At 27.8% G+C, this 22469-nt stretch overlaps 2 protein-coding genes and 1 long non-coding RNA gene across 3 annotated transcripts; 1 reads left to right on the forward strand and 2 right to left on the reverse strand.

Annotated features, from left to right (window-relative positions):
* Nucleotides 1-2677: 2677 nt before the first annotated feature.
* LOC126660606 (60S acidic ribosomal protein P0) lies at nt 2678-5496 on the reverse strand. The gene is made up of 5 exons (XM_050354172.2): nt 5028-5496; nt 4429-4497; nt 3863-3961; nt 3369-3761; nt 2678-3019 (listed from the first exon to the last, which is right to left on the reverse strand). The coding sequence occupies exons 1-5, from the start codon at nt 5283-5285 to the stop codon at nt 2873-2875; spliced, it is 966 nt and encodes a 321-aa protein (XP_050210129.1). The 5' UTR covers nt 5286-5496; the 3' UTR covers nt 2678-2872.
* A 6406-nt stretch (nt 5497-11902) lies between these two features.
* Nucleotides 11903-15623, forward strand: LOC126662278 (syntaxin-31). Its single transcript, XM_050356203.2, has 6 exons — nt 11903-12195; nt 12468-12718; nt 12795-12940; nt 13447-13485; nt 14285-14482; nt 15162-15623. Exons 1-6 carry the CDS (start codon nt 11964-11966, stop codon nt 15319-15321), a joined length of 1026 nt encoding a protein of 341 aa, XP_050212160.1. The 5' UTR covers nt 11903-11963; the 3' UTR covers nt 15322-15623.
* LOC126662279 (uncharacterized) lies at nt 15504-16711 on the reverse strand. The gene is made up of 2 exons (XR_007635732.1): nt 16483-16711; nt 15504-15740 (listed from the first exon to the last, which is right to left on the reverse strand). It is a non-coding gene; the product is annotated as an uncharacterized LOC126662279 (long non-coding RNA).
* Nucleotides 16712-22469: the final 5758 nt, after the last annotated feature.

Here is a 22469-nt window from a genome sequence, read left to right on the forward strand (position 1 = left end):
TATTTAAATTATAAAATTAATGATAAAATTAATGATTTATTTTATAACTAACTCTACAATCACTTTTTATTTTTAGTTTTTATTTATATATTCGCATCAGCAAAAATATTAGAGTACATCCATATCTATCTCATCATTTTTTAATATTTTTATATATATCTAGAAACAACATAAAATTCTATCACATTCTTAGTTTATAAGAATGTGTATATGTCTCCAAATATGATACATCGAGAACAGAAGACATTATATATATCAAGCAACTTGCAATACGAAAATCTTATCCCCTGCCCTAGTCAAATTTCTATTATGAATTTCTTCTTAGTTTCTTTGGTAATATAACCTTGTGTATATAGGAAATAATAACTTAATAAATAAGTGTTATGCTCCTTTAATATATATCGTACTGGTATAAACATATAATAATTCAACGTTCTTATCAATATTTTGTATCAAAAAATTATAAAAAAAATTGACAGTTTGCATTATAAACTATCTAAATTAAAAATTTGTGTTAAAATTACAAAATATGCTAAAGTTTATTATGAATTATATTGTTCTTATCCTAATTAAAAATCAATAATTCTTAGGTCTATAAATCATATACTTCTATGCTCAATTTAAAGGAAAAAAAAAAGACATTTCTACCTTAATTGGCTCTATGTTGACCATTATTGTGTCACAACTTTGGAAATTTTTGATAAAATCTAAGTTATCTTTGAAACAAATTTTCAAGATTGATATCTTTGTAAGATAGGGTCATGATTGATTGATATTATAAATCTCCACCAAAACCAAACAAATTGCGAGTCGAACTATGTTTTTGATTAGGTCGTTCCAAATTACTTATTATTTTAGTTCTGAAAATTATTAGGTCAAAGTATAAAGCCTTGGATAGAGGAAAAAAGATGAAAGGCATATGTTGAAAGTGGATAACATTACATTATTTGATTTGACCAATTGGACAAATTTTGCACCCAAAACACGTCCATTTACAAGTTAAATGAGCAAACTTATCTTGTTCCAAAATTAAAATAAATGTAGTATTGTTCCATGTTCTTATTTAGGCCTAGTTGTGGAATAAACCTAATTTTTTAGGTCCTTTGTTTAAACCAAATTTTACAATATTATTGCGATTGCTATAAAAATATGAAATTAGGATGTATTACAAAAATTAAAAGATTAAATTTAAATTGTAAGCACATTTAAAGGTTTGGGTTCTTTTATATAATTAGCCCTCTAATTTATATATGTATATAGAAATAAATAAAATCATAAAATAATTCAAAAAAATTAATAAAATCTACAAACAATTTTAATAAATTTTATAAACAATTTATATTTTTCTAATAAATGTCAATAAATTTATCACTATTTATATAGTTCTTCGAAACATATTTTAAAAAATTCATTTTAAAACTCATTTTTAAAAAAGAATTAATTATATTTTGGTTCAGTTTTGTTTCACATGCTTAAAGGTAATATATTTTTGGTATGACTTGATTTTGATTAAAAAAATTAGAATTTTAAATTAAATAAGATAATATTTAGTCTTAATTTTTTTACAAAACCGGAACATATTAAACTTAATTAATTCTTTAGTGTTTGTAAATTTGTTTTAAAAAAACAAACATGTTTAACTAAATTTTAAAAGGTAAACTATTTATAAAAATAATATAGTAACTAAATAATTATAAATTAATTTGAATTTTTAGTGATTTTATGGATTCATTTTTAAAAAATACGTTTATGAGTCAAATTAAATTTTATTTTTAACAATTAAAACCTATTAACTTTATAAAATAACAGAATTAACTAACGAAGAAAGAATATAAATTAGTTTAGTTTAATTAAACACTAAGAGGAAAATATGCGACTTCAGAGCAAGGTCGAGATTTGCTTTGGGCTCCAGAAGCTTGACCGCAATTGTTCTCGCTTCCTACCACAAAACTATAAAGCCCATAAGTTCCTTCATATTGTATTGCAAAATATACATATGATAATACTAAAAGTTATTCATTTTTAAGATCATTGTGGAAATTTAGAATCAGAACTTCTGAATCATGGAAGATTTTGGAGTTCCTGGGGTTCTCCAGGAAAAGCTTCCAATGGCGTAGAGAGATTCCGTTCTTCATCAGAAGAAATGCTGACAGATCCATGAAAGCTAATAGCGGAAGGATTGCTTTATCTGCGAAATGAGATAGTTTTAACAAGAAGCTAGTGAAGAGTGAAGACATTTTAATATCATCAAGTAAGTGAGAGTTAATAGTAATAGTTAGTGTCTGTTTAGTTTGTTTTTGTGCTGCAGATTTTTCTTCCTGCTTCTTGTATCAGCCTTGTGCTGAATCTATTTTACTGGGTCTATAACAGGTTCCGCTCCTTTTTGGTGTTTTTACCCAAAATAAATAAAAGATCATAGTGCAAATGTAACACCACATCAACAATAAAACCATAATTCATTTATACTAATAACATACATTCTCTAATTACCATAGAAAATTGATCCATTCTATACAATCAATTTAAAGCAAGCAAAATAGTTTATCTTCATTACACATAATATTTTGAAAAGTAAGGGATAAATAATTTAATAGATTTTCTTTTGTTCTTCTAACTGCAAAAGATTTACAGAAAGCGACTAACAAATATAGAATGCAATACAAGAAAAGCAGCAAAGTTGAATCCAACATGAACATATAACTTCAAAACAAAGGCATTCAAAAAAGTAACATCCTAAAAAGATGTATGTGAAACTTGCTAATTCAACACATAAAATTCTTCAACAACAAAACTGAATAATAAATAGTGTCGCAAACATTAGTGAAAATTCCATTTCTGGAAGACCTATATGATGTAATAACCTCTATAAAACTTAATCAAAGAGGCTGAAACCCATATCATCATCCGACTCCTCGGCTGGCTCTTCCTTCTTCTCCTCTTCCTTGGCAGCAGCAGCAGCTGGTGCACCGGCAGAAGCAGCCGCAACAGGGGCAGCAGCAACAGCAAACTTGCTAGGATCCTGCAAACACATTCATAGACTTCTTAAGTACAAAATCACAAGCATCTTACTTTCCTACTTAATAATAAGACAAGGAGGGGTGTTTTCTGTTCAATTCAAAACAAACCAAATCAAAATTTGAAGAAATAAATAAATTTCGAACTTATTTAGCTGGTTTTGTAGAATTTTTGTTTAGCTTGATCATTTCAGTTCAATTTGTACTGATTCTTGACTAAAAATGATCCCAAAACCAGAAGGAACAGAAAAAACCAAAAATACTATAATAGTACACTGAACCAAACATAATTTATCAATTTGCCTCGGTTATTTGGTTTTGTTTGTTTTTAAACACCAGAATGTGCCAACATACCTCAAGGTACTCCTTGACTTTCTCTGCCTGTGGGTAGGTATAATCAGTTGCAACTGCAATAGCCAAAACATTCTTGTAGGCATTGATGAACATATGTGGTGCAGCAGCCAGGGTTGGGTATGAGAGGGCCAGGGCCAATGAAGTGACCATGGACACACCACCAGCAAACTTCTCAAGGAGATCATCTTCGGTGAGATTAAGAACCTCAGGGGTGAAGACAGAGCCATTGTCGTAAACAGACAGGACAACAAGACCATAAGAGAATGGCCTAATTCCAAGCTTTGCCAACAGTGCAGCCTCAGAGGAGCCAACCTTCTCACCCTTCTTGATCAGCTCAACAGGGGTGATAATTTCAACAGTACCCTTGTTAATCTTAGTTGGGATATTAAGCACCTATAATGAATAAAATAAAGGAAACTGTCAAACCTTGAGCAGAGCAAAAACAATTGATCCTCAATGCAAAAACAATAAAACCTTCAAAATTAAAATAAGACCTGGAAGAAAGAGGTCTGAGATGGATCAAGTCCTGTGTTGCCTGGAGGGACAACAACATCAATTGGGGCAACCAAACCAACACGAGCAGGAGCTCCAACCTGATAATTCACAATTGAAAAAAATATGTCAAGCAATAATAAATATATCGTATGGCATATTGGACGTCTCAAAAATCAAACAAGCTCATTGATTTTAAAATTTATTTGATTCAAAGCTAGTGACAAATGCTGATAAAAACAAATTACGAATAATTCCCAAAATTAGAAAATAACTACAAGTACTGGCTTTGTAAAAAATCTAGTATACTCTTCCACGAAATCAAAGATCATTTTAGCATTAATAAATTGTGCAGTTAAGCAAAGTGAATTTTGTATAATTACAAACTTTCAACAGAAATCTATATATTGATACAAACTATAAAAACCAACTCATTATTACAAAATTCACCTGAAAATAACTTATAATACCAACTAGATTCCCACTGAGTACAAACTAGGCTATGAAATTGATGATTGTTCCAGCATATGAACTATTATAGCGAAACAAAACATGATAATCACTATACCTTGTACTTGGCAACCTCTTCACTCACTTCCTTCAGATCACCCTTCGTAAAAATCAAACCCACATTGCCCTGAATTATATAGAAGAAGAAAAAAAGAAACTCAAATCAACAACCACAAATCAAATTACCAAATACACACCATTTAAACTCATCAACATAACATATACAGATATACAAGTTCCCAAAGTTAACCTATGACATATTAACATTAAAATAAAGAATCAAACTTTAATTGAAGAAGCCATAACAATGTAATAAACAACTAGCCTTTTGAATAAAATACATAATTCAATACATTACCTCAAAATGACAACAATTTAGCTACTTCTCTAAAGTAACAAAACTTTCATAATTCGGTCCAGGCATACTATATTGAATTTTTTAATATTAAAATAAAAACATTCAATTTCAACAAATGATCCACAACGAAGTTCAATAGCTTTGGGTCCACTATCCCGATCAAAGTTACTAAATTCATTATGTTAAATTTTCGTTTCAATTTAAACTTCAACCAACTTACAATTTATCTAAGCTAACCAATTACTAAACAATGAAATTAATAGTTCAACAAAAATGAAGTACCAAAAAGTTTATTTTACCTGAAGAAGGGGGATAAGATTAAGAAAAGCATTATTCCCAGTCTTCTCAGCATGAACCCTAACAGACCGCTTCATCATAGTATTCTTACCCATAAGAACAACTGAGTCGCCTCTTAAACCGGACCGGATATTCTGAAGCTGGTTAGACCCAACATTGTCAGCTGCAGCAATCAAGATCTGGCTGTACTCGTCGAGCAAGTGACAAATCTTAGCATCGTATGCTATCTTCTTATCGGCCTTTGATGATTTTCCAGACATTTTTGATTATTTTTTGGTGTTAGATACAAATTTTAAGTAAAAATGTTAGAAATACACTCTAATTTTACAACAAAATTTGAGGGCCAAGACAAGCGGCGGCTTCGTCAAGGCGGACAGCGCGATGGTGCCGTCTCTTTAACCTCCGATTGGTAAGGGAGTTGATGGGGGTTGAAGAGGAAAGTGATGAGCTTTAGGGGAAGTAGAGGTGAAATGTTAGGGTTTCGGATTGCTTATATAGTGGGGGTGAAATGTTAGGGTTTTGTGGTGACCTACATCGGACGGCTTGATTTTGATCGTGGAGGTATTGGGTTTCTTGTTATTCAAGCCCATTTAGGTATAATATTATTTGGGCCCATTTAGGCTTAGCATTACTCAAGCCCATTTAGGCCCAATAGCATATTTTATTTAATTTTTTTAAGGGAATTTTTTTAATAAAAATCAAAAATAGGAAAAAAATTACAAAATACATACTCTCTCCGTCCCAATAGTATCCACTTTGAGAATTTTTTTATTCAAAACTATTGTCCACTTTCAAAAAGTAGCAACTTTTATATTTAATTTTCCTATATTACCCCTATTTAAAGTTTACTAATGAGTAAACTCTATATCTAATATGGGTAATGACAAAAAAAATAAGAAATTTTTTATAAAGTCCAATGATTATTTTTTTTAAATTGTGTGATAAAAGTAAAGTGGACAACTCTATATAGACGGAGCAAGTACTTTCCAAAAAAATTTACATTTAATACCTAAAAAATTTATAAATATAAAGAATATGTTTTCACTTTTCACGTACTATTTCAGAGATGTATTGATGATATATCAAAATATTAAACAAATTCTGGATTAATTTACTAATATGTTCATTGAGGAGTTATATTACGAGCCACGTGCATAGCACGTAATGCGAAACTAGTCAGAATAAAAGTTATGCTTAACTACTATTGGCTATTAATTATATTTTTATTAGTATTTTTATCTTTCTCATTAGAATTAGATTTGTACTTAACTTCGTAAATATATTAATTATTGAAACCTAATAGCGTAATTTTGCCTGTCCCCCCCCCCTTCACACATATAAGATAGTTACTAGCGTTTCGTCACGTGCTACGCACGTGAGCGGCATTTACATGACCCGTTATATATTTAATAATAAATAAAAAAAAAAAATTTAGCTGTTAACAAATTTTTATTTGCATGGATAGCATGTAAGTGATAATTATATGACCCGTTATTTTATTTAAATATTTATTAAATGACTAAATATAGTATTTTAGCTATAAATATATATTATATTTTTTAATATTTAAATTAAAATTGTAGTACATAAGTGATATTTTCATGCGCGCACGCGCACATACACACACACACACATATATATATATGATAAGTTATATTTAAGATATAATGACCAACTTATTTTTTATTTTATATTAAGTTATAAATTTTGCTTTATTCACATCTCGAATTGTTTGATTTAAAATTTAGATTATATTTAATACTAAATAATATATACTGCAAAGCTATAATCAATAAGTTTCGCAGTTTATTATAAAATTTGTAAATTATAATCACTAACAATTTAGAGGATAAAAAGCTAATCTTATAAGATAGGCAAATAGAATAAGAAATAATAGACCGACATCCATCCTAATTCAGCACTTCCAGAGATAATTTTTACCGTTTTTAGATTAGTTTCAATAAATAATCTTTTTTTTAAAATTAAACTATTTATACTTTTAATTACTTAGGGTACTTCTATTTAAATTAGAATTATATTTAAACTAAAACATCTATTAAAACCAAACACTTATTATTATTTAATATTTAATTATATATTATTTAAATATAAATTTCCTAAAACTGAAACCTTTATCAGATTAGATATTTACTAAATCAATTATTAAATTAAATTTTTTATTTTATAATAAAATTTGGATGTGGTATGCCAATTTATGGACTCTATCAATTGCTAAAACATTGTCCGTGGCTTTGAATATGTATCTAATTAAAGTTGGACTTTGAGTAAAAGTAAAACTATGTAATTAATTTATAGTATTAAACATTTTCGGCAATTAATGTGATTTGCTCTTAACTCTTATAGATTTATACTCTTAGTTAATGTTTATTTCTACGGAAAAGAAAAAACAATCCTTAGTACGGTTAATCTCTAATTTTATACTGAATTGTTTTTATTAGAACTAAATTACTTGTAACATTAATAAACTATACCCTTAATGAATCCTATTATCGTAATTTTGTCTGTCCCCCCCCCCCCCTTCCCACATATAAGATAGTTATAGATAGACTAGCGTTTCGCCACGTGCTACACACGTGAGCGGCATTTACGTGACCCGTTATATATATTAAATATAATATTTTAACTTTTAATAAATATTATTCCCTCCGTCCCAAAACAATAGTCCACTTTCCCCTTTTCACATAGTTTAAGAAATACAATTAATGCTTTAACTTTTTACAAATTTATCTTCATTTTTCCTATCAATACCCTTATTAAATGTTACGACTATAGGCAAATAGCAATAAATGATACACTTTAAATAAGGGCAATATGGAAAATAAACACTATGAATTGTGATTTACAAGGAAAAATGGACTATTGTTTTGGGACAAAAAAAATAAGGAAAGTGGACTATTGTTTTGGGACGGAGGGAGTATTATTTTTTATTTAAATTAAAATTATGACACTTGAACGATATTTATAGGACCCGTTCGTGGGCGATATTTATATAACTTCTTATTTATTTCAAACAAAGTTATGGTTTTTATTTTTTGTTTTCGTAGAGATTATTTTGATTTTAATCTCCTAGTAATTTGATATTTTTAATATAAGTTAAAGTTAAACTCTTCATGCTCAATATGTATATGTAATTTTTATTATTTTATTTGAATTAAAATCTTATATTTTATTATTTGTAACATTAATCACACGCCACTAAAACACTAAAATTTCTATATGGATTGATTATAAAATAATTTCAAAAAATTGGAGATTTTTGTTGCTGTATATTTATGTAGAATAGTGTTTCACATTAAGCCAAATACTAAATTTTCTTTTTGAACGTAAACCAATTGTTTTAACACCATTACTTTACTTTTACTGCTTTTATTTCTCACATTAGATTTAGACTTTTAGTAAGCTTATACTAACTAATTTATTTATATTATTTAAATTAATTTTTTTATTTTCCTTTTTTTAGTTATAATATTTACCCTTAATGAAGCCTATTAGCGTAATTTTACCCCCCCCCCCCCCTTCCCACATGTAAGATAGTTATAGATAGATTATAGATAGATAGATAATAAAATAGAAATTTAAATAATAATATGTTGACCAAATACAGTATTTTAATTTTATAGTTAAATCAAATTAAAAGACAGGTATTCCTACTAATTTGGAGAGAATTTAGTTATTTTTTACATACTAAAAACTAAATTGTAGATAATTTAGCTACCTATTCTAATTAGGACTTTAATTACAATAGTGATTAATTAAATAACTAATTAGTTAATGACTATAAAACCTTTATTTAGTAATGAACTGAAAAGGGTTATTCAGTAAATTTGCCTGTCCCCCCTCCCCATCCGTGCTTTTATATATAGTACTAGCGTTTCACCACGTGCTACGCACGTGAGCGACATTTACATGACCCGTTGTATATATCATATATTAATAAAATTAGTGAATGTTATAATTTTATTTTTAATAAATTATTAAACATTACTTTTTATTTAATTTAAAATTATAGCACGTTAACTATGACCCGTAAATGATATTTGTATGACCCGTTATATATATATATATATATATATATATATATATTATTAATTAAATAAATGTAATACCTTATTTTAGTAGTTTTTTTATAAATAATTTTTACATTTTACATTTTTATTTTCACATGTGAAATTATTTTTTTATTGAATTCATTTATTATTATAATGGTATAATAGCATTTAATACAAAACAAAAAGACAATAGCAAATATTTTCCACAATGACTTCTTCCCTAGGCAAAGCATAATGTAACCTTAATTACTATTCATCCCGAAGCAGCTTAACTAATTAAGAAATCCACAAATAAGGAGGACAAGTCAGTTTGACATCAAAATAATTTTGAATCGAAATAAAAATAAAGCGGTACTGAAAATATTTATTTGAGTTATTTTATTAGGACTCTATCTAATAGTAAATCAAGAATGCTAGTATTTTAATATTAGTATGACTTTCAATTCAAGTAGCCAACTTCATTAGCAAAAAAATAGGACTTACAAGTTAATAACTTCTCATCATGCGAACCGATAATTATGGTATTTCAATATGATCAAAACTTTATATTTATATTATATTATTTAAATTAAATTTTTATTTTCTTTATCTTTTCAATTACGAATTATACCCTTAATGAAGCCTATTAGCGTAATTTTGCCTGTCCCCCCCCCTTCGCTCTTATAGTATAGTTACTAGCGTTTCGCCACGTGCTACGCACGTGAGCGGCATTTACTTGACCCGTTGTATATATTAAATGTTAATAAAATTAGTAAATATTATAATTTAGTTTTTAATAAATTATTACAAATTATTTTTTATTTAATTTAAAATGGTAGCACGTGAGTTATAATTTTATGACCCGTCAATATATTCAATACGATATATTTTAATTTTAGATATGGTATATATGTTAATTTTTAGTTACGCACTATGAAAGTGAATGATATTTATATAACCCGTTATATATAATATATCAATTAAACTATAAATATAATATTAATTTTTAATAAGTTATTATAAATTATTTTATTAGTTGAGTTTTTAAAAATTCACTATATAAGTATTTATTATTGTGATTTATTATATTTTTGATTTTAATTCCATACTTTTTGGTGTGGATTAAATAAATAAAATTATAATTATTAAAAAAGCATCTTTAGCTTAGGTTTAAAATAAAATTATTATTATTAGTAACACACATTAACGTATTCAATATAGTTTATAATCATTAATTCTCTTCTTTAAACATCATATACCATATGCAATATTTTTTTATTATGCTTACTCAAACAAAAGGATTACACAAAAACAAATTTTTATACGTGGTTATATATTCAGGAATGTTTAGTGTAGGACTCCACTCGTTTTTTCTTTTCGAAAGAGTCCTATTTAATTTCTTTTCTAAAAAAAGAGTCCTTTTAAATTAGAGTCCTATCAACTTTATATTACATTCAGTTAGTTCTAATTTTTTTCTTATCTACGAATTTTTGTATTTTTTTATTTAGAATCCTATTAAATGTTAAACTATTATTTAATATAAACTTCTATATTTATATTATTCTATTAAAATTATACCCTTAATGAAATCTAATATCGTAATTTTGCGTGTCCCCCCCCCCCCCTTCCCACATATAAGATAGCTACTAGCGTTTCGTCACGTGCTACGCACGTGAGCGGCATTTGCATGACCGTCGTATGCATTATATATTAATTTAATCATTCAATAAATATTTTATTGTTAGATTACATTTTTTAAATAATTACCAACCTAAAGATACTAATATCTGAAAAGAAAATTGAAAAACTAAGATAAAAAAAATTATGGTCGAAAAAAAAATTCATATTTTTAATAACTTACTATCAATCATGTATAATGAAATTTTATCTCACCATAAATTTTCCATCGACACTTGTAAAAACAATTTTACCTTAGTTGAACCATTCATATATAACAATATTTTGATTGAAATAAATCAATCTAACCTTAGCAAGCTTTCGGGGGGGCATTTATATGTATCAATACCTTGTCTTCTCAAACAAAATAGATAATTTTTGACTCCAGCAAAAGCATTATTGATAAATATATGCACTGAACAATAAAAGACCTACCTTCGTATTGCTAATTGTTGCTTTATATTTAAAGAAATAGTATAACTATTTGAGCTAATCTCCACTTCTTCTACCTAAGTCAAATTCTTATACCTCTAATTTATATTTGCTTCTACGTAAAAGAAAAAAAGCAATCCTAATTTAAATATAATTTCATTAGAATTGTTAATTTCTATTTAGCTTCTATTATATTATATTATTTGAATTGTAATTTTTTATTAGTTTTATCTTTTTAATTATAAATTATACCCTTAATGAAGCCTATTAACGTAATTTTGCCTGTCCCCCCCCCCCCCCCTTCCCACATATAAGATAGTTATAGATAGATAGATAGATAGATATATTAAAAAATTATCTTGTAAATTATTTTTGCAAACAAATAATTTTTCAAAAAATCTTCGTCTTTTTATTTTTACATTAGTAGCATGCATGTGATCTAGAATTTACCAAAGTTTACCAAGCTTAATACTTTTTTCATTTACTAAAATATGTAACATAAATTAAGATTTTGTATTTAATTATCAAGATTAAGCTTGGAGAATAAATAAGTAAAAAAACATAAAAATTGTATTTTCTTATGCACATTAGTTAAGGAAATTTTAGGTCTAATATCACACATTGTTCAAGCCCATTTTAGGCCCAATAGCATTACATTAGTTCAGCCCATTATAAGCCCATTTTAGTTCACCCACCAAATTCAACTGAAATAACAAAACGAATAACTAACTACCCAACAGCTTAATTCCCACCGGAGGCCGCCATTGCAACGCGCACCTAATGGCCTCCACCACCACATACAGAGATCGGACGGCGGAGTTCCGATCACTAACCCAAACACTGAAAAAGATCGGTGGAGTTCCCCCTTCCGATCAAGAAAATGGTTCATTTTCCATTTCTAAATCATATACTTCACCAACAACATCTTTAAGATCCGAATTCAATAAAAAAGCTTCCATGATCGGATTCGGAATTCAAGAAACTTGTCAAAAGATCGCCAGGCTTGCCAAACGTAAGCTTTTTTCTTGAAACTAAACGAAAGCTTAAGTTTGTCCTTAATTGCAATTCTTCATAACTTATTATACTTTTATGCAGTGGAAGTGAAATTAGATTTCACTTTTAATTAATATAGAACTTAATTTGATTAGTTAAAGCAATAAGAATGTTGTTCTGTTAAAGAATCATAAAAATTGAGTTCAATTTGAGCTTAAGATGGGAATGTATTGGCTTGATTATACAATGCTGAACCCTAATTTTTGATTTTCTATTGTGTTAATGTTTCAGTTGCTAAAAGGTCATCAATGTTTGATGATCCGACCGTTGAAATTCAGGAACTGACTGTTCTGATCAAGAATGATATTACAACATTGAATACGGCTCTTACGGATCTTCAAACCATTCAAAATATCGAAGTAGCTGATGGAAATTACTCGGAGGATCGAGTTGTTCATTCTACGGCGGTTTTTGATGACTTGAAGAGTAAACTTATGGGTGCTATGAAGCAGCTTCAGAATGTTTTAACAACTAGAACAGAGGTTAGTGGTAATAGTTTTTGTTCTTTTTGTGTTTGATTAGTGTACACTAATGGAATTTATCTTTTTCGTCCCGCAGAATATCAAGGCACATGAAAATAGGAGACAGATATTTTCGTCGAATGGTTCGAGAGAGAATCCTTTTGCGCGTCAAGCGAAACCCGTAACTGAGCCGCCACCTTGGTCAAGTTCAGCAAATGCATCTGGAAATTCACAGCCAACAGTGTAAGTCTTTGAAAGTTCTACATTAATGTCGTTAAGATACTCAATTGAAGCTATGCCGTCCACATGTTATGATACACCCTATTTTTTTGCATGTATTGTGAAACTAGACTAAGCGTCATTCCACCATTTACCTGTCGAGAGATTTTTATTTGTGGTTACCAAGCTATGAAATCCTATATGGCATGGACATTGGAGAAATTTAACTTTTTTTAAGTAGTTATGAAGGTGACGAAATTTTCTTAGTTCGCTACTCATAAGGATACGTTGGTAGGTCACAGTTTAAACTTATAGGCAATTGCATCAGAAGCAACTGTATATTTATTATTCATTTCTTATGAAGGCCAAATCGACTTGCCAGTGTTGAAGCTTTCATCATCAGTATTTGAATTCACAGCTCTTGTAATGCCAGTTCTATTACTATATGTGTTCTGATCTTACTGTTTCTAGAATGATGACCATTTCTCAATAACTTATGTGCAACTCTTTACTCTTTCGTCTCTTATCAGATTGCCGCAAAATGGTGTTCAAGTTAGCAACCAGCTGAGGTGCGTTTTTGTCCTATGAGTCATGTAATTTTTCTGGTACTTGGCTAATTTTTTTTGAAATTTCTATGATGGCTAAAGACTTGTTAGGTTTTAGAAATTTCAATTCATATTTTTACATGTAGATAGGTAATTATGTACTTAAGTATCCAATTTATAGCCCTTTATAGATACTCTTCTTAGACTATGTACGGACAAATATAATTCATAATCATTACGAGAAGTCTTAACTCTTATCTAATTTAACTCATCAATAAAGTTACATTAATTTTTTCTTTTTCCTTTGTAAGGAGCAACATGTAAAATTTACTCTGTTGCTATGATCTCCCCTTTTCTGGGAGGTAGTAAGGCTGCCAATTCTTTCATAATCATATGTAAGGCTTTAGTTATGTCTTTCCTGGGTCTGATGCCATCTTCAGCATCTCATATTAACTTTACATTAATTTTCAAAATTTAGCTATTCTACTCCAAAACTCAAAAATACCTGTCCTTAATGTGCTGTTACATGGAAGCCCATTTTCTTTGATTCAAAAGCATAGCCATACAGAATCCTGCCCTCCAATTGTCCCACCATTCGGAAAGCAGGAGAAGTCCTACAAGATTATGCTAGTACATCCATTTGAATTTTGAACGTCTACCTTAGCTATTGATTTTCAATGTCTCATTAAATTTTTGGTGAATCTTATCACAACTTTTGCGAAATTGTTCAATTTTTTCCTAGAAGTGGCCTATTTTTAGAATGTCAATATAGAAATCTTTTAAGTTTCTAGTTAACAGTTTGCTTTAAACCTTATATATGTAGACGGAGGGCAGCTGTGGACAACACTCCTTCCCAGGAAATGGAAATGTCCATGATACAGCAGGTTGTTCCAAGACAGGAAAGTTATGCTCAAAGTCGATCTGTGGCACTTCATAATGTTGAATCTACTATTTCAGAACTTAGCGGAATCTTTACACATTTAGCCACCATGGTTGCAGAGCAAGGCGAGCTTGCTATCAGGTTTTCTTGTTTTACTTTCAAATATCACGTTTGTCTACTAGTGTCTTTAGATGTGAAATGTTTTCGATCCATCTAGATTTTGATATTTTTTGAAATGTTTGGGCTTAGCGACCCAAAAATCCAAGAACTTCACTACCATTTTTAATTTTAGCTGCTTATTTTAACTATCAATTTCCTTAATGTTACTCCTGTAGTCAATCTTAGTTTGTACCAATTCAGGGTGTGCGTTTGCCGTCAGTCAGGCGCTGGCACACATTAAACTGTAGACCTCCCGAGGCTTGGTGCTAAATAGAATGATACTCATCGATGTAAATTTATAAAAATATAATATTTAGAAGAGGTAATCACCTTTCAAAGCTTACCTTAGTCTTGAAACTTTTGGGTTATTATTATGCGTGTGCTATGTTGCACGGAATCAAAAACTTTAAACCGGAAACGCTGAAATGAGACAAGGCGAAAGTTTTTTTTTTTTTTAGCGATAATAGATTATAAATATAAGTCTCCGAGTTTTAGAAGTATTTCAGGAAATAAAATGCCAAAATGTTGTACCTGACAAGTTTCTATGCAATATAGCCCATGTGAACATAGGATTACATATGTACTTCTCGTAGCATTCATCATATTCATCTATTAATCAGATTTTCATTTTTAGCACGTTCTAACTGATTGATGCAAACAGGATTGACGATAACATGGAGGAGTCATTGTCTAATGTCGAAAATGCCAGTACTTCTCTTCTGAGGCATCTAAACCAAATATCATCAAATAGGTGGCTTCTAATCAAAATATTTGCCGTTATTATCATTTTCCTCCTAATTTTCATCATTTTTGTGGCTTGAACATGATTACGGTGGTCATCAGATCGGTTTGTTGCTTCGTCGGATATTCTTCTAACGTTTGTCATGCTCATTAAGCATGCTTAGGAATAGGAGGCGTGTTCATTATTTTGTAAATTGAATTGGTATTTCAATTTTATTCTGGCTTTTAGCTTGTAAAAGTGCAAGACGCTTGTACATTTAAGATGCATAGGTACAGAACTATACAAATATAGAAGAATAGATATGAGAATTCTTTTGGTGTAAAATGTTTTTTTATTGTGATTGTAAATGTTGCCAAATGAAAGAAGAATCAACTTTTACAATTTTATTTGTTGCTGACTAACAATAGTTGAAGTGAAGGATCATCCCGGTCCCTAAACTTTTCTGAACGAGCTTGTATAAATCAAACTTGACTTATTTTGAAAATTTAGTCCATAGTCCTGCAAAATAAATTTAATTATATCAATTCTTGTATTTTCAGAGTGCGTAGAAAGAAACTACAAAGAAATTAAATATAAATATCTTGAAATTAATAAAAAATATAAACATGATAAATTAGCATAATATATTAAAAAAATCTCCATGGTTGTTTTTTAAGCGTTTAAAAAATACATAAATGGATGTAATTGATTTAATTTTGGATAGACCAAATTTTCAAAATATGTCAAGTTCAACTTATATGTGGCCGGTCTACAATTGAAGGACCTTAATGACCCTTTATTAATAATTGCCATTTTCTTATTTATGGGAAATGAAAATATAAAATATTAATTCTAAAAAAAACTACTATAAAATATAAAATATTTTAAATAAAATAAATAAAATAAATTTTATAATAGAAATAAATGAATATAAGGTGTAAGATAATGCTACATATATCCTTTTAGCCATTGATATCTATGACTTATAACTTGTTTTTGGTGACAAATTACATTTGGAAGCTAAACAAGAGAAGTAGCTAAAATCTATAGAAACATATAATTTTATTCTACAAGTAACTATGTTTATGCTTATAAAAAAATTCATTCCTTTTAAAACCAAGCATGAGAGGCTGGCAGTAATTTAAAATTACTATATAAAGCTTTAAATTGATGAAGAAGCAACAAAAAAACTTGAAATCAACACATAATTACAAATATTTTGATTGATGAGATGAGCATATATTTAAGAGAATCCACCAACTTATTTTGCTGCAGAATCTCCCTCTCTCACTCATAGTGGATGACTCAATATCTTCTGTTTGCCACAATGCCTTGAAATTGAAGAATTGTTAGTAGTGGAAGAACAATTTGACATGCCAACATTCACATTGACCATTAGCTTTTTGTATGTAGAGAATTAAAAGAAGAAGAAGAAGAAGAAGAAGCCTCTTTTTACACAACTATAATCTTTTTATTTCAATTTGTTTTAATTTGCTTGGTTTTTAGTAGATTTGTAAAAATATAAAAAGAGTTTACTAAAAAGGTCAAAATCTGACATAAGCGAGTTAGGATTGAGTGGACATGACAAATATCTAACCGAGTGGATAATTCTATCGATCATCATCGGTTGTTTTTATTATTTTTTGACATCTTCTAATATTATCTTTTCTCTTTAATTATTTTTTTTCGTCATTAACCATTTTTGTATTTTCTAACTTTCGTCCTTTAATTTTTAATTCCGCCACTAATCCACTCGGTGATGATCGATAGAATTATAGTTTGCGGGCTACAAAGATAAAAAAAAAGAACTATAGTTTGATACAAATAAAAGTTATTTTTGATCTTCACATGTAATGAAAGGAGATATTTTCTTCCTTTTTCAATCTAAAGTTCCATTATTAGTCTTTAATATTGAAAGATAAGAACTCATCCTCACCCCATGTTGCTAAGAATCTAAAATAATTCTGATTACGCAATTTCTGAAATGGTTAAAAAGTGATTTTTATTAAATTATTTTGTCTCATAAAGCATTTCATCTGCCTAACCTACAGGTCACTATTAATGCCTTATTTGTCACATTTCTTTTCTTCACTTTAGTGTTAAGGTTATCTATTATAGTTACAGTGCATGCACTACCAATTCAAGATTGAGAAAAAAAAAGTCTAGCTATTAAATCTTTTTTGCTCTTTTTATTATTGGAAGTACCAATGGAAGTGCAAAACAGCTTGATTTATTGGACTAGATTGGGTTTATATTTTATATATGGATCTAATGAATGAGATGTTACAATTGTTTTTCATATTTTCATACTTTTTCCGTCTCGTGTAAGAAGGGATGGATAAATTTACACAAAAATTAAGAAAATATGACAATTTTATTTTACCATATTTATCCTTATTAATTAGTGGTATTTCACCTTATAAAATTAAATTATATTTAATGTATATTTGAAATCTTTAAAGGGATTAAACGGAAATTCAATATAAAAACAATATAAACTACTAAGATGAAATTAAAATAAAATAAAATATGTACTTTCTTAAATGGGATGGAGAGAATATAACTTTTTTATTTGGATAATTGATTCATAGAACACCGAAACTATCATTTGATTTTAATTACAAAACTTTAATTTTATTTCAACAACGTTATTTTGCAAATGTATTCATGTGTACTTTTTTTTGCTAATGTGCTAAGTGATTTTTGCTTAAATTTATATGAAAATTTATCACTTATGCGTCAATGGGAAGTTTGTATTTCAAATAATGCATACATGGTAAATTTTAAGACACACTAATCAAAAATTGGTTGCAATTTAAGTATTTTGGCCGGAAAATTGCGTTAAAATAATAAATTAAAATTTCGTCACTAAAATAGAATAAGAAGATAGTTTTGATACCTTAAAAATCAATTATCCTTTTGTATTTTCTATAAAATGTATCATCTAATCAAGTCTATGAAAGATGCATCAATCTAACCAATCAATATTAAAATATAAAAAAAAAATTATAGGCAAATATGTAAGATTTTCTTACATTTAATTGTTTGTTTGGATCTAATGACAATTTGTTTTCTAATATATGATGGTTGGGGTTCATAAATAGATAAGAAATCTTCAAAATTTTAAAATCATTTTCAATTAAAAGAAAAACGCATTTTTTGTTCTTTCTTATTCTTCATAGAATATAATATGGCTTAATTAAGAGAATGTGTCCTTTGTTGCTTAATGGTGACTTTGATGTGGGAGGCAAAATATGTCCATAGCCATTCCTACATGACAAACAAAAATGTTTGCCCTAAAACAAGGAAAGAATTAGTTCACTTTGGCGCATATATATCTTTTTAGGCAAAGTGTCACAAATTATTTAACATTTCTTGATGTACATATGCCTAATTATATTATCATCAAAAAATTTGATTCTCAACATAGTAAAAAGACAAAAAATGAGTTTATTTATCATAACTTTGCTATTTTAATAAATAAATTCCTAAAAAATTACAGAATAATATATAGAAAGTTTAACCGGCTAAACTCCAAAAATAATCAAATATAAAAGAATTTATCCCAAAAAGAAAATCCAACTCCTACAAAATAAATTTTCATAATGATAAATTAGGATATTGAACTCATTGGATTATCAAAATATTTCGTTATTACAATATGATGATTACAGTATTCGTTTTTATTGTATTTTAGTTATTGACAATATAATTTATTTTAATGAGAAGTTTTTCAATTTGAATTGTCCTACGTGACAGTTGGATTTATCAAATGTCGTATATTTAAGTAGCTATGTCAACCCAGTCCGCAACAGTGGCCCGAACAAATATTCTCCAAATTTTTTCTCAAAATAAAATAATTTTCTCCAAAAGTTACCAAAATTTTTAAAAATACATTTTAATTGAAACACAATAATTTAATAAACAAATAGTACTTTTTACTAAATCCTAATAATATATGTTAGAATATTTATTATAATGCCTATCAATTTCTCTTGAAATAAAAAAAGAGTAAAATTATACTTAATGTTTTAGACTATCTTATATATGTATATGATTAAATTGATGTAAAGAGTATTTATAATTAGAGAAATGGTGCATAATGGGAATGATTAATTATATAAGTGATTATTTAAGTACTTCACCTGAACAAGCTTAAATAATGTAAGAGTGCATTACGCACTTATTTCAGGATCTTTAATTCAAATTAAGTCCCATCCCTAGGAAGAGATTTTTTTTTATGAATAAAAGAGATTTAATTTAGTTTAATTTAATTTCTACAAAGGAATCTGTATATCACATTGCAATTTGTTGTTTTTTGGGGACAAACCCAACATATCATTAAACCCTTTGATTATGGGACCCAATTAAGTAGTAATCACAAATCTAATTAATGGAATTTGGCTCCCACTAATTAAAATTTTCAATAATGAAGAAAGAGTAGTATTTGTTTTTTCTTTGGTGATTAGTATAGACTAAAGAGTATGATAAATTACAAATAATTGTCTTGCTTTATATGATCACTATAGTATTATTTGATATATAATATACAATCTAATTAATACCAAAAGAAATTAATAATATGTAGTTGGGTCCAAGACCTAAAGTTTAGATGACCTAAATATAGGACCCATTATAAATCATGTATTTTGTAGGGCAGTGATTACTAGATAGTCATGCTAGTAGGAACTAATGATGGTCTTAATTATCTTAACATGAAAGGAAAAAACAAACATTCCCTAACTACTAATAATTGAAATAAAATTAATTAACTGTTAATTTAAATTAGCACTTAATTTTTCAAATCTAAGCCTCTATATCTATCAAATGTAAGTTCAAATTAGCATTATTTGGTTTCACTACTAATTATAATTAGAAGGAATTTATAATACTAGCTATTACATATGAATGACTACCAAATAATGACATCTACCCACTAAAATATTAAAAGAAAAAGGTAAAATATCATATAAGCAATTTATAAAGTCTTAATTGGACATTAAAAAGCTTCTCCTAGGATGCTTGTTCAAACCCTAGATAGTGACATAAAATACCAAGAATATAATATGCTATATAAAGAAAAAGATTTCAGCTCATAATTAATATATATTCTGATATATCCAAATTAAAGCTTTTTCAAGATTAGCAAAAGCCAATCAATAATTTTTCAAATTTCTTTGTCATAACTTATTGAATATTCTTCAACTTGTGGGTTCTCAAGTTCCTTCTAATCATCATGCTTCTAAAGACCCCTTTTCTTTTAAAAATCATCTAGTGTATATCTATATCGTCATGCTGATGTTTTTAGGGTTAAGTGGCCAAAATCTAATCAACATTTTTATTTTATTTTTTTAAATTTTTTAATTTTTAGCGTATTTTACAATTACAACTCGAACTTTAAAATTTAATAAAATAACCGGTTTTTATTTTTTCGAAATACCGATCTACTTTCTGTTGATAAACTGCTGGTATGCCAGCCGGAACGATGCATATTCTGATGTTTATATCGGTATCTTTTTCAACGAAAAATAATTTAGTGTCTATTAACCAAAATCAAAATTAGTAGCTAAAATTGTCAAATTTTAAAATTCATATTTTATTTATAATCATGTTAAAATTTACATAATTTAATTTGCATCTAATTCTTTTAAATTCAATATGTATTTGATCATGTTAAAGTTGGAGTTATAATTATAAATACATTAATTTTTTTTATTTTGTAATTAATCCTTATCAAATCAAGTGTATGGCACTATTTAGCTTTATTAAGTAAAGTGAAGTGGTGCTAAAAAAAAGTAAAGAAAGAAAAGCAAGGTTTAATAAATTAAGAATAACACATGCATGCTTCACGATTGTCTCCATTTATATGCTCTATATCCTTTTCATTTTCATATCACCACAATTTTTAAACTCTAAATTGATTTAGGGTTAAATATAAATTAAATTGCAATTTTTACCGTGAGCTGTAAATTAAAAATAAATTTTCAAATTTGATAAAATAAATTTTTAAATTTGATAAAATAAATTATTAGTTTTTTTTGACAAATCGGAACCTCAATATATTTTTCATTGAAAAACGTTGGCGTAGACAACATAATATACAACCAAAGTTTTTTTTAATGAAAAGTAAGTCTGTATTTTGATTTAACAAGAAATAAAAATTGATCACTAGTTTTTCTTAATATTAAAATTCGTATTATAATGGATTAATTTCATAAAAAATCACGAACTTTACACGAAATTTCATTTTAATCACGACTTTTAAAAGTTGTCATATAAAACCATGACTTTTTTCTTTCAAATCTATCACTGATTAATTTCCGGTGTATTTTTACCTTTCATTTTTTTTCAAATCAGTTGGATTCCGGTTGCCACGTCAGCAAAAATACACTGAAAATTAATTTGGTGATAAATTTTAAAAAAATGAAAATTCATGATTTTGTATGACAACTTTTAAAAGTCGTGATTAAAATGAAATTCCGAATAAAGATCATGATTTTTTTTATTTAAATTTTTGATTTTTCACCCTACTGAGTGAAAGTTAGATTATGTATGTAAAATTACAGCTAGTTTTTTTGTACAGATTTTTTGCATAATTTACTAATTATTTCACATTTTATTAGACTTGTCTAAAAAGGCATCCTAAAATTTCATAATTTTTAAAAATGTTTTACTTTCTTGACCCATCAGATACATTCTGAATGTCATAATTGTAGCCGATTTGTTTCTGAGAAATACAAATGGTATTTTAATAAAAGTGAGAATTTAAATAATAATAATAATTATATAAAAGGGCCCTTCTGCCCACTAAACATGTGTTTATTTGCTTGATGATTAATATCTACCAAAAAAGATTGGATGCTCTTCAACTTTTTGACTGAAATTTTGAAAAATGCAGGTTAATTTACCAAATTCTTGCCAAATTAGTCCTTTTTCTCTTCTTATTATTTTAGTAATCCAGAAATCGATAATGCTTCCACAAAAAAATTATATAAAATTATAAACACCTTAATATAAAATTCTGCAACAAAATATATATATTTTAAATGTCATGCTTTATATTAGTGGTCGCTGTTGCTATATATTGTTAGCGGAAAAAGCTCATGTTCAGTTTTTATTTAATTTTAATTTTAGTTTAAAATTATTTTATTTGAAAAGAAGAAATTAACATTAATTATATTAAAAAATATTACCATTAATTTTATAAAATTTACTTTTTGATAAACTAACAATATTAGATAAAATTTA

The sequence above is a fragment of the Mercurialis annua genome, linkage group LG8, assembly GCF_937616625.2.
Source record: "Mercurialis annua linkage group LG8, ddMerAnnu1.2, whole genome shotgun sequence".
NCBI classification, from domain to species: domain Eukaryota; kingdom Viridiplantae; phylum Streptophyta; class Magnoliopsida; order Malpighiales; family Euphorbiaceae; genus Mercurialis; species Mercurialis annua.